This window comes from Typopeltis vanoorti, chromosome 13 (assembly GCF_054136105.1).
Source record: "Typopeltis vanoorti isolate ZY-2024b chromosome 13, IOZ_Tvanoo_1.0, whole genome shotgun sequence".
NCBI lineage: Eukaryota > Metazoa > Arthropoda > Arachnida > Uropygi > Thelyphonidae > Typopeltis > Typopeltis vanoorti.
In genome coordinates, this window is record NC_143561.1 from 103,149,558 (window position 1) to 103,163,443 (window position 13,886).

The 13,886-nt window shown below is 34.9% G+C and overlaps 1 protein-coding gene across 6 annotated transcripts in view; it reads right to left on the minus strand.

Annotated features, from left to right (window-relative positions):
• LOC150100425 (E3 SUMO-protein ligase PIAS2-like) overlaps positions 1-13,886 on the minus strand; it is a 380,802-nt gene that overhangs the window by 269,904 nt on the left and 97,012 nt on the right. For all 6 annotated transcript variants that reach the window (XM_090403234.1, XM_090403237.1, XM_090403233.1 and 3 more), the window contains one exon: positions 8,594-8,678. In XM_090403234.1, the coding sequence (XP_090259360.1) occupies positions 8,594-8,678 (85 nt within the window). The remainder of the gene's footprint in view (positions 1-8,593; positions 8,679-13,886) is intronic.

A 13,886-nucleotide genomic window follows, 5' to 3' on the forward strand; every position in this document is an offset into this window, starting at 1 on the left:
TAAGGAAATTAAAACGTAGATTAATGTTAACTAAAATAAATTTAATTAATACTCCCAAATATTTCAGCAAAGTCAAATTGCTATAGTTAGGAAACAAAATATAATAAGATACATGCTCACAGGCACTACAACAATGAAGATGAAGTGTGTCAACTGAGAGTTGATCCTAAAGAGTGCTCCCTAGGGGGCTAAATTGGGAGTGCTTTGTGGGATGATATCTTCCTAAATTTGGAGCAGTTTCATGCAACTAAATTTGTTGAGGTTAAGATAGTTTCTTAATGCAGTAGTAGATTAAAGAAAAAGCCTTTCCTATCTATATTTGCTGAGATGTAGTAAAGTGGCTTTGTTCCAACGTATTCAAGTATTCAAGGGCATGTGTACAAAGCATGGTCTGCAAGTCATGAGTGGCTGCAATATGGAAATGGATTCGTCCTTATGTTCAGCAGTTTTGATTTTGGCTGTCCTGCCTGTTTGGCCATAGCAAGAATGCTTACAACTACAAGGGACCTAATAAACATCTGGCAGGTCTATGAACTGTGGCTGGTCCTTTGGTGGAATGGATAAGAGATGCTAATTTTTATATGGTCTGTAAGTGGTTGAGAGTTTTTTTTTTTTTTTTTTTTTCAGATGTTCCTTGGCCTTGGATAGCTTTGTTCTGGAGAGGGGGAAAGGATGATGGGTTTGGAGTTTTAATATTTTTTGGATATGGTTGTAGCCATAAATGGCTAGAATCCATACTGAGTTGTCAATGTCTCTAACTGGAAAGTTTGGAGGCCTTTTTTTTTCCTTTTTTTTTAAATAAGGGACGTTCATGTTAAATGAGATCTACCGAGTCCCCTCAGTTCCGTACACATTTCCATCCCTCTCCATGTCATGTCATCTACAAAGCATCTTGTGACATTTCCAAACCATCTAAGATTGTGCTCAGTTAATTTATTAGCAACAAATGTTTGTTACACACTTTGTCGATCATGCCTCTGGCCTAACTCAGCATCTTTAACTCAGTGGCATATAGTGTTTGTCCTTGTTTCTCATTTCTTAAGAGGCCAACATTCCATGCCATATATAATGTCAGGTTATACTGCGGTTTTATATCTCTTCCTTTTACTCGTACTGGCATCCTTCTGTCACATAATACTCCGGACAAACTTAGTCTTCCATCTGCTAATTCGCAAGCTACTAGTTTCCAGAGCTGTCCTCCATTTATCTAGCATAAACTATAAATCTTATGAGTTATGTTCATCAGGACAATGTTGTCAGCATATTAAATATCCCATGGGGCAGGTCACTGAATTTCTGCTGTTAGATAGTCCATGACTAAATTAAACAGAAAGACGTACCTGAGTATCAAAACTTGGGTTGTAACACTCAGGTATGTCTTTCACTTGTTAATATAATATTCTGAGACTGTGATCTCAGTGCTTACCATATTAATTTCCATGGAACCCAATCAAGGGCTTTTTTGGGGTCAATAAATATGGTTCAAAGTCTTTTTGTTATCTCTGTGCCTTTCTAACAAATTTCTGATAGAGTGTATGGCATCAAATGACGATTTTCCTTAAGAAGAACCAGCACTGCTTTTCAGTGTCATTTGTTAGCTCCTGAAATCTCTAAGCACTCACCTCCCATACTTTGAATGTGGGAAAGATTAGTTTTATGGTCCTATAATTCTTGCAGTCGCATATCTCCTTTATTTTTATAGAACAGTATCAGATAGCTTTTCCTCCATTTATTGTCATTCTCTCTGTGAGGATCCTGTTGAAAAAAGATTTATCAGGAAGGTTACACCAAACTTTTTCCACAATTCAGCTGGGATATCAACAATTCCTGCAGCTTTGTCGGTTACTATTTTGTCAATTGCTCTTTTTACTTCTAATTCTGTGATCTCAGCACAAGACCTTCTGTGGTTGGTAGGGCATGGAAAACTTTGCTGATAGGGTGGGTTTTATTTAGCAGGTGACAGCAATACTCCTTCCATTTTTGTCTTATGTCCTTGCTCTTTGTCAGTAACATTCCCCTATTCATTCTTTATATATTTGACTGACATGATGTCTTTTAAACTATAATATTTGTGTTTTGCGATCTTGAAGATTTCCTTATCATTTTTGATCATTTCAAGTTGTGCATAAAAATCATCTTTACTAAGGTTCTTCTCTTATCTTTCTTTGCTGTCTGATATGCAATGAATCTTTTTCAGTTTAAGTCTGCTGCCATTATTTGAAAAGGAGTTTTTATCATGAAGCTTGTCTTTTACTTCTCCTTTCTACCATTTGGTTTCCTTGTTATAATTTATAGGCCCTTTTGATATGATTAAATCGTTTGCAGCCTGTTTAGAGCAGTATTGTTGGAGGTCATCCCATATTTTATTCACTAAGCAATCAAAGTCTCTCTCGATGCAGGTAATTCACAAGATCTTCAAACAGATTTCATCCTTCCTGTTAGTAAGTTTATGCCATCAAATTTTAAAAATCATTTCTCCACAAGCCATCACTGGTTTTAGCATCAGAAGCTTTACATCAGCAGTATGTGTTGCGGTGAGTGGTTCTCTTGGTATTAGTCTTTGAATGTCTTGAGGGATAGGCAGTCTACCATAATATAATTAATTTGAGTACTTACATTACTACTTTTATAAATACTAAGGTGTTCTTGCAGGTTTTGTGAAGGCATTAAAAATTGCTAAATCATACATGTCTTCACCATTTGGGGTTTAAAGCCCCATAAACTCTGTTACTGAACTCTTTGGTAGGTTTCCCTCATACATGGCTATTGAAATTGCCACCTATATATTTTCTCATTTGTTGGTGTAGACCAGTGATGGCGAACCTATGACACGCGTGTCAGCACTGACACACTTGAGGGTTTCAGGTGACACACCTTGGATGTTGAAAAATATTGGTATTCTGATTAAAAAACGGCGATAAATCGTGTACGATCGCTCTCAGTTAAGGCGAAGGTAGGTTTCAGTTCATTGAAAGAATTATATTTTATACTTAGGCTATTTCTATTTTATTTTGTAGTTAGCTTATTTCTATTATTTTGTCACTAGCTTATAAACAAAGAGCATTTTAAGTTGACGTTTTCTTGCTTAATCATTATAATTTCTGCATAGTCATGATATTATAAAAACTTATAAAAATTATCAATATTATGCGATACAAACTTATAAATATGATCTTTATATATTATAAACTTAAAGTTTTCATTTGACTTCTGTGTGAAATTCGTTCACGCATGCATTCCAAGTCTCTTGACCGAGTAGTACAAGTTCTAAACATATTTAAAACCACTTTAAAAGAAAATATAATTCGCAGCATTAAATATTGAATTTATCTGAGTAAATAATGAAAAACATTTTTATAGTTGCAATAAATTCAGTAAATTTTGTTAAATAATGCAAATAGTAACAACTTACGATGACGTCGCAACCAAACCTACTAAATAGCTGCTATTTAGTAGCATGAAAGAGTAAAACGTAACAAGGTTGTTAAGAACATAATGGTAATAAATCTGGCAACACTGCTGAAAGAAGTAGTGGTAGTCTTGCATGGTCTGCCACTTAAGTAATATGAGTTGCTGGTGTATAATTCATTTCCAGTAATTGTTAGTTCTTATTAATTATTACTGCTTAATTACTACTGTATATAATTGCACTCTTTTTTAATTTGTGAACCCTTTTACAATGGCAGCTAGCATTAATAAAAAACTAAAATTATCAGAAAGGAAGTGAAAGAAATTTCCAAGATGCCTGGACTGAACAATATGGTGTTATTGATAGAGGAGATAAAGTTCTCTGTAAATTGTGTGGTGAGCTATCTGTGAGTAGAACTTGGAATGTAAGAAGACATTTTGAAACTAAGCACAAATGGCTCCTAGAAAAAACTTTTGAAGAACACAAAGAATACATATCGCAGCATCTAAAACTGGCAGAATCATGATCAGGGACTTTAATTAAATTTGTTTCAGAACCTTCAAATTTAGTAGCTGCGAGTTACAGTATTTCACATACTATTGTTGAACATGGGAAACCACTTAATGATGGTGAAGTGAGCTTCCGTAAAGTGTGCACCATTTTTATTTGAGGACTTTCATAATAAGGAAGCTATTGTAAAGCGCATCAAAGCATTACCATTAAGTAGGCATACTATTAAAGACATAGTTATATCAATGAATGCTAGTATAGAAAATCAAATACAACAAGACTTGAACTCGTGCCATTGTTTTTCCCATTTGTCTCAACGAAACTACAGATATTATGTTATCAGCTCGATTGGCTATTATTGCAAGGTATATTCACGGTGATTCTACGCACGAGGAATTGATAAAGTTAGAAAATTTACCTCAAAACACAACAGGTAAAGACATCTGCGACTGTGTTGTTAAAGTGTCCCATGAGAAACAGATAGATTTATTGAAAATATTTTCGACTACAACTGATGGTGTGCCTAATATGGTTGGCCGTAATGTCAGTTTTATCAAACAATTTACATAATATGTTGGTCATCCCCTGGTTTGTTTCCATTGTATTATACATCAGGAGACACTGTGTGCGAAATCAGGCTTAAAGGATTTGGATGATGTGATGAGAATTGTGACAAAGGTAACTAATTCTATTGCTGCCAGGGCTTTACACAAACGAGAATTTAATTCACTTTGAAGTAAAGTTGAATCAGTGTACAATGGTCTATTAATGTACAATAATATTCGGTGGTTGAGTCGCGGCCAAGTACTTGAACGGTTTGTTGAATGTGTAAATGAAATTAAATTATATTTAAATACGAAGGGCATGGAGCATGAATTTTCTCAGTTGAACGATTCTGCTTGGCTCGGTAAGCTGATATTTTTCACAGATTTTTCATTGCACCTGAATGAACTTAATATACAATTGCAAGATTTCAGAAAATTTGTCGATGTTATGTTTGGCACAATCAAGAACTTTGAGAATAAACTCAAAATGTTTCAATGTGATTTAGAAAGTAACAATTTTAAGTATTTCCCAAGAGTGAAAATTTTTTTTTTAACGAAACCAGCCCCAAAAATCGTGAACAACATATCACCCAATCTATCAAAGTTCTAAAGTAACTGAGCGGTTTTCTTCTAGATTTAAGCAATTTCGAATGTTGGAACAAACAATCCAATTCATAAAGTATCCTGATGAAACAGAATTCATGGATCTTAAATTAGATGTCTTTCAGTGGTTGGATTTAAAAGATCTAGAAATGCAACTAGCCAACTTCCAGTGTAATCCTATCTGGAAAAGAAAGTTTATTGCTCTTAGAAGTGCATTAGAAGAACTTGAGCGGGAACGTCTGCATGATACCACGTGTAAAAATTCAGACTGTGAAATTCTAAGGATGTGGAATAGCCTTCTCGAAAACTTTCATGCTCTTGAAATCTTTCCTTAAGCTCTTCTAACAATTTTCTCTTCTACATACTCTTGTGAAACTCTATTTTCTGCCTTAAATAATATCAAATTGAAAGGGAGAAATAGATTGAGCAATGATTTGAGCACTGCCTGTGTAGCATTAAAATGTACACACTATAGCCCTTCTATAAAGCAACTTTCTACCAGTACTCGGCAACAGAAAAGTCATTAAATGTTAATGTAAGTTTGTAATTTCACTTTATTAAGTTAATTATATAATATGAATTCATAGATTTTATATCAATGTCCTATTAAATAAATAGCCTAATATGATATGTATAAGTCACCATCTATGATTATGTAGTTAAATTTATAATGCATGTATGCAAGTGGCACATCAACAACGTCAATATTTAAAAAAAAAAAAGATGTTTGACACACCTGGGTAAAAAGGTTTGCCATCACTGGTGTAGACTGTAGGCAAGCATCAAAATCAATCCAGAATGACTGCTTTTCTAGGACTCAGAAGCCAGTTTGAAAGGCATTGTTCGATCTGAAACAGGTGACCTCACTCTAAATGAGGTCACCTTTCCAGAGTCTAACAGAAGATATCCATTAAATGAGCATACTTATCATTTGGCACAATTTAACTATGTTTCAAAAGAAATAACAACTGGCAAATTAGAATAATAACTGTTTGTATTGTAGTTAGTGTGTTTATACTTTAATGTAACTGTAAGTCAACAAAAAGGGCTCACATGAGAGTAATTATCAGTGAATTTCTACACGTGAAAGAATGCCAATAATTCGGTAAGAAGGGGCAAAGGTCGCCCAATACTACAATAGCAGTGTAAGCATCCGTGGGTGCTACCTCTAAGAAAACATCAAGACGCATGCATTCTCGGAATTGGAAAGCCCTGTACGAGGATCGGTGAAGCCACCCAGTCGGGGACGAATCGGAAGGGCGAAAGGAGAGATCAAACTCGGAAAGGTTTGGGGAGTGTATAAAACCTACAACACAGAATTGAAACCCCCTGTTTTTGTTTGTTCCTGTATTCTCACCGTGTGCTTTGAGTGGTCATCGTGATTCAGTTCTTATCTTTAAGAGCTGATCTCCAAGAAATCCCAGTACGGCATCACAAATTTTGAACGCAGGCTGTCGGTAAGGAATAGCATCAATGTAAATCCTTAGTAAAAAAAATCGAGCACCCGATCCAGGGAGAGCATGTAATTCCCACGTGGCAACAGAACCAAGGCAGCCAGAATTTCGCAAGAAGGAAGTACGGCCGAAGGAACCTAAGATAGAGTAGATAAGTACTTTTGCATATTCTAGCCCTTTAGAGAACTTGACTAACAGAAAAGGAAGAAAGTGTATCTCAAATTTATGATAAGGAAAAGCATGAAGAATTAATATATGTGTGAATGACTCTATACCATTAAACTGAATTCTAAGAACTATTAACTTACTGGAGATTCTGTCGTGACCTACTCGAGGGAGATTAATAATGTGCCAAATACCTAGTTGGCTCCTATTCAGTTGTAAACTAAATATTTGATGATAAGTTGAAAGAATAGTGTTGTAGAGATTAAGAAATCCATGTTTATCTAAGAATGAGAAAGTGAGAGAAACATAAAAGTTTTAACCTAGCATTAATATCAATTTTGTCTTGGTATTGTAATTATTTATGAATTCATTAAATTTGTTTGTTACCTTCCATGCTTGCTTTTCTGGCCATGCTGACTGACCTAGACCCTTCATAAAAAATACAAACCTGGTGATCATATACGTGCACAGGGATATCCTAAGTAAGAAAAAAAAGGGGACAAAAGGAAAACCTACGGCTTCTGATTTCAAGCAAATTATATTAGTAGCATCTGATACTCTATAACCATCCTTAGGCTGAGTTTGACTCTGTCCTTAAAGCCCAGGCTGGCGCAAGAAATAAATTTGTCTGAGCGAATGTGGATGACTTATAGAGATCAGGGGAATAGGTATTTTCTGGGGGCCCAAAATTTAGAAATTGTCAGATAAGCAGTAAGATCATATACTCAGTGTTAGGTAGATGATTTAGGGATATATAAGGGTTAAAGATAGCAGACAGAGGCCAACATATATAATAAGGTAAAGGAAAGAGTAATGACCACTAAATCAAAATAGCATTTATACAAATGGGAGATAAAAACCGACATAACAGTATAAGCAGAGATAATTTCATGCACCGGTTGCTTACAGAGCGTTAATTTAACAGCAATTATGTGATCACTTGTTCAAGTAACTTCTGCAATATGCTCCTGAAGTTCACTGTTGATCACCACAACAACTCCGTTACAGCTTACTACCTTGCCATGGTTGATGAGTTTGTATACATTTCCAATGTTCCTTGATTAGACCCCTTCCATTTCATCTCTTGAATACAACAGTACAATGCATCTTTGATTTAAAACTACCCAATACAGCACGATCCAGTCATCGTGGCCACAGTCCAGGTTGCTATCTGAATTTTTATTACCTATCGGTGAACTTGATTGACTACTCCATCGCTTTGGGGGTATGCCCTACTATTTCTTGTATATCTGTTATTTCCATCATGAAACCCTAGCATTTTTATTTGCTCATTTCATTGCACTTTTCATAACCAGGAGTTTAGTTAGTGGCTTTAGTTTTATAGCTGGTTGCCACCTGATAGCGAAGCAGTAACCCTGGCTCACTGGGGATAGAAATGCTGCCATTGACTTGCGAGTTTTTCTGCTACCATCCTCTATGGCTCATCCTGCTTAATACTATTGTCCTCTACTGATCCTGACCTAAGAATATGTCCTAGCAGTTCAACAGAGGTTGAGACATAAAAAGTTAAATAGAAAAGGTTCACCCCAGCACTCAAATAGCATTGGTTGAGGACAATAACACAGAAGAGAAAAAAGAAAAGTAAGGACCAGTTTACAGGTAATATAACAGGTGCATGTTACATGAAATAAGGCATGGTCCAACATCAGGTATCTCAAGGTTTGCCACTCTCTGTTCTCACCACAATGAGCTCTTAAGGTCTCTTATAACTTAAATGATAACTAAAATGAGTACTCTTTGCAGTATTTTCTTGCATAAAAAAATAATAAAACAAGAAATTTTAAAAGCTAAAATAATCAAAAAAAAAAATAAATATATATATATATATATATATATATAAAATGGAACTTTTCTAAGCACAAAGTAAAAGCACTATAATTTCTAACCTTGACATTGCTATATCATGTGCTTGCTGAGGTGTCAAATGAAACAGAAAGTTGTTTTCTTGAAACCTTCCATTCCCTGTTGGCACTGAAAAATAACATAATGCAGAAAAATATTACACATCTATGACAAGTTAAATGCAATTAATAAAAATGCATAAAGGTCCAAAAATACAACGGAAATATATTCTCCCGTCCCATATACCTACAAATAATCTAAACAACAGGGTAGGCAAATAGCAAAGGCCATTGGTTTAACGTAGCAAAGTGAAAGATTATGCATTTTGGGATGAAAAGATTGCAAGATGTATAACATTGATGGGAGTGGACCAGTAGAAACTGATTAGGACAGAAGATTTGGGGATGGTGGTGGACACAAAAGTGAAGTTCAGAGGGCAAATTGCAAAGGTTGCCAAAATAGGCAATCTTTGCAATTTGCTATGCTAGGTCATTATAAGATTAATGACCTAGTTATTGAAGGACAAATTGACAAGTAGAAATAAGGAGATTATTATACTTTTATAAGGCTTTCATATGGCATATCTGGACTACTAGTACAACAGATGTGGTTATCTGTTTCTTATAGTATGAGCGGGTGGAGAAGATACAGAGGCAGGTGAGCAAAATGAGGGCAGTTCCATCGAATGTTTCCAATGAAGAGAGATTTAATATGTAGTTTATAGAAATATCTGATAGATGGAAAAGAGAGCATAAAAGAGGATATGATAAAGACAAAGTTTTATGGAATTGATACAGATGAAATTTTTCAATGCTCGACTAGAGGGAGAGTGTGGGGGGGTGGGGGGGGGAATAACACTCACTTTACAGGGATCACCCCTGAAACTGAACAAGGTTATAATCAGCAAGGAAGTGAGCACAATATTTTTTGCTTGGTTTATGGTGAACAATCAGAATGTGTTGTCAGTCAGTTTGCATTTTTTTTTCAGTGAATGAGTTAAAGAAGTATGACAGCTGTTTATGACCAATAGTTAGTGTTAGTTAAATATTTAATGGGCCATCCATAATGAGTCCTTGGTCTCTTTTCAGCATGTATAATAATAAACTGGTAGTCAACTGCTAAAGTCAATAAAGTTTAGGGGACTAACTGCACTAATAACTAAATAAAGAAATGACCACAGATAATCATAAAAAAATATTTCATAATAACACTTCCATGATTGCTACACAGTCCTGCCATAAATACTGTTACAACTTCTGCACATTCCCACACTGCCCACAGAATTGCACGAGCCCAGTTCCATTAGTAGCGCTGTGCACACAGTCAACATTCGCATGTTTATCAGTAAAGAGAAAGTTGTCTAGCTGTATGGGTTAACATGCATTGGGGAGATTATGAGAACTGTGTAGATGTAAGAGCACTTCACAAGGTTGGAATATAGCCACCTATTATTTTCAACATGCTAAAAACATTCAGAATTAGTAGCATGTTTGTGTATCAGACTATCAACCATTATAATGATACAAAAGACATGCCTGACTGCCAAAGAACAGGTCGACCATGCTACATTAGGACACAACAGCTTGTGAGGACTGTGAAGGCATGACTCTGCTGTAATCTTGCAAAAACACAGAAAGTGATGTTGCAAGAGATGAATGTTTCGCAGAGAACAGTGCCATGTGTACTAACTGATGACCTGGGAGCGGTGAAAGCCTATTGTCTTTCTACTGGATACTTCCTAACACCACAACTTATGTGGCAGCGGATTATAAAAATCAAAAGGTACTTCTCCAGTGGTATGCAAACAATGGACAAGGAGATATCCTCTTCACAGGTAATATTTTCCCCTCTGTTATTCATTGTCTATATGGATCACATTATGAAGGATAGTGGTATTAAACCTCATATCAAAACTGGAGAAGTTAATCTCAGCTCTTTACTTTATGCAGATGGTATATTTTTAAATAAATCCAGTACAAGTCTGCAAGATTCCCTGACTAAATTGAATAACTGTTGTAATAGTTTTGGTATGAAAATCAGCAATAACAAGACAAAAGACAATGAAATTAGGCAGAAACATTAAAAATATCAACTGCATCATGAATGAAGAACCTATAGAACATGAAAAATATTTCAGCTACTTAGGCACAATTTTTAGTGAAGATGTTGTTTAATTTTTAACGGTATATATTAGAACACAGAAACTAAGTAAATAATTAATTTATTAACTTATTGCTGATATTTCGCTGGTGTTATAACCAGCATCTTCAGAGCACAAAAACACAGTTTGTCACAATACGCGGGACTATAACAACATGGTTTAATCAACAGACTGGTTAAACTGTTAAAATTACACCATGTTATTATAGTCTCGCGTATTGTGACAAACTGTGTTTTTGTGCTCTGAAGATGCTGGTTATAACACCAGCAAAAAGTTAATAAATTAATTATTTACTTAGTTTCTGCGTTCTAATATATATACAGTTAAAAAATTAAACAACATGTTCGACGAACACATAAGTCTGTCCACATGTTTTAGTGAAGATGGTAAATTAAACATGGAAATAGACAAGAGATCAACAATACTGGTATGGTAAGAAGTCAAATGAATAAATTTATATGGAATAAGAGAGAAATTAGTCAAAACACTAAATTAGCTGTATACCAGACAGAGTTCAAACCAATTTTAACTTATGGATCTGAAAGCTGAATTAGAAATAAAACACTTGACCAGCAGTTATCAGAGTCCTGAGAAAGATTATGGGCATGAACAGATGCATCAAGGCAATATCATATTAAAAACAAGGATAGTAGGAAAGAACTTGACATTGTACGTTTCCAGGAATGTGTTAGCAGAGTTAATTTCAAGTGGTATGGTCACTTAAACAGAATGGGAGAGGAAAGATTAGAAAAACAAGTGTTCTCTTCCAGGCTAGCAGTAAAAAGACCCAGAGTAAGACCAAGATATAGGTGGATTGAAACAGTAAAAACTGCCTTAGAAGACAGAAATATAAGATCTGATAATGTCGGAGTGTTGACAGATAGATTGATTTGGAGGAAAATTGTTGATAGAAAGTTAGTAATGATCTAAGTTCTTCATGTAGTACTATCATAATACCCTGTACATCCCCTTGAGAGTATATGTCAGGAATTTGATGATAATGATATAGAGCTCATGTACAATCCACATAACTTTCAAGAGGCAGAGGAAAATATAACTAGGTCAAAAAAATTCAAAAACAAAAGAATAGGAATGTAGATCTCTGACCCTCCCCCACAAGCCCATATTATTAGATACATAATCAGATAGAACAAGACTACAGGCTGACATTAACCAGTGTTCATAATACAAGATAATATAATTAAAATAACAGGACTCCAGAGAATTAAGAACTATGCAATTTCACCTATATTTTTTCAATTTTTCTATTTACTTTTTCTTTTTTAATTGTTTGGCTAATTTTTATTTATTTTTAATTTTATTTGTCCCTTGCCACAAGCCTGGCTAGAGTCAATGGTTGACCAAACTGATAAATGATCTAGCATGCTGTAGTGAATTGTAATGTAGCTTATGCCTTTTTGTGTATATGCTCTCCAATGATGACCTTAAGATAAAGTTGAAACACTTAGTAATTATTTTAAATTAAAGGCATTACTCCATTAGTTGGCTCCATACATTTCCATAATGGACAGATGGACATATAATTAACACAATGTGCTACAGCAGTGTTTCTCAAAGTGTGGTACGCATACCTCGTGGTACGTGAAAGGTCTTTAGGAGGGTACGTGGCAATTTTCGGCTTTGCATCATTAATGCACAGAATCAATATATTTCTTAACAAATTGTGCACTGAGAGAGAACTGGGATAAAACCAGGACTAAGTAATGAATCACATCTCCCCTCCAACAGAAACTGCTGTATAGACTCAAGCAGAACCATATGTTGCCGGTGCAACATATGGTTTTGCTTGACACCACTCCATCGTGAACGTGTTAAAACTAAGAAATATATAGTGAATGTGTTTCGTATATTATGGAATTCAGTTGAAGGGAATTAGCATTTCAACTCAACTGTTGGCTTGCCTTTGTCTTTGGGGTTGCATGATCTTTTGTTAATACCGCACCAATCATATTCACTTCTTCATAGCTGCTCTACATATCTCAAGTCTTGTAAATTACTGGTAATTTTTACTTGAAATAATGGGAAATAAGATGAAGCTATTTGGGTAGATCACTTTCACGATGCACACAAGGAAACTGTTCTCGATGCCAAAAGTAGTGATAGCAAGTAGGAACTTTAGTTTCCGAAAATCCCTGCACCATGATTTTTTAGCTTTCAAATTCTTAAATATGGATCATCAGTTAAAGATTGGATTTATAAAATGCTAAAAAAAAAAGAGCAATATAGCAAATACAAGTAGCTGTAAGCAACAAGAAAACGTTGATATTGCATCTGGATCAAATGAAATTGATAAGGGTGTGTCGTCTGACATCTCTAGAGAACCAACTAGGAAGAAGATGAAAAATTTTCATAAGTATGATATGAATTGCTTGAAATGTGGATTTTCATGGATGGGAAATGAAGAGGAACCTATTCCAAATTTTGTTCTATTAAAAATAAATCATATTTTTTGTTTACATGAACATATAAATTCAAATAAAATAGACACTTACAATGAAATATACTTTATTATTTATTTATTATTTGATAATGGATACTTGGTAATAACTGAAAATTTAAGAAGGGGATTCACAGATTTCTGAAGTTTGAGAAACACTGTGCTACAGGAAAGGAAAGGATGGGACACTGGATCAGAAGTCCCAGATGTTTCTCTAGGTAACTGGATTCCTGTAAGGAATGTGGAGAAATATCTGGGACTTCTGATCCAGTGTCCCGTCCTTTCCTGTAGCACACTGTCTCTCAAACTTCAGAAAACATATAGTCACCCTATATGTTTTCATATAGGGTGGCTTCAGAGTTCAAGCTACTAACCCCATATGAAAACATACAGAAAAATATAAAAAAAAAAAAGAATAGCATTCAACGATGTAACTATTGTTACACCCTGATAACCAAGAATGTAAAAACAATTTCAGTTATCATGGTGTAACAAGAAAATAAAAATATAAAATCCTATGTAAGTAGCTAATACAAGATATTTAAAAACAGAAAATATGCTTGCATCCAAGAAAATTAATTATAGCAGAAATTGTTTAACTAACCTCAATGTCAATACATCTGTGGGATTGGATGGTATACCAGCTCGTGTTGTACGACAAGCAGCTAAAGAATTGTCAGTACCCTTGACCATTTTGTTTAATTTGAGTCTCGGGTCT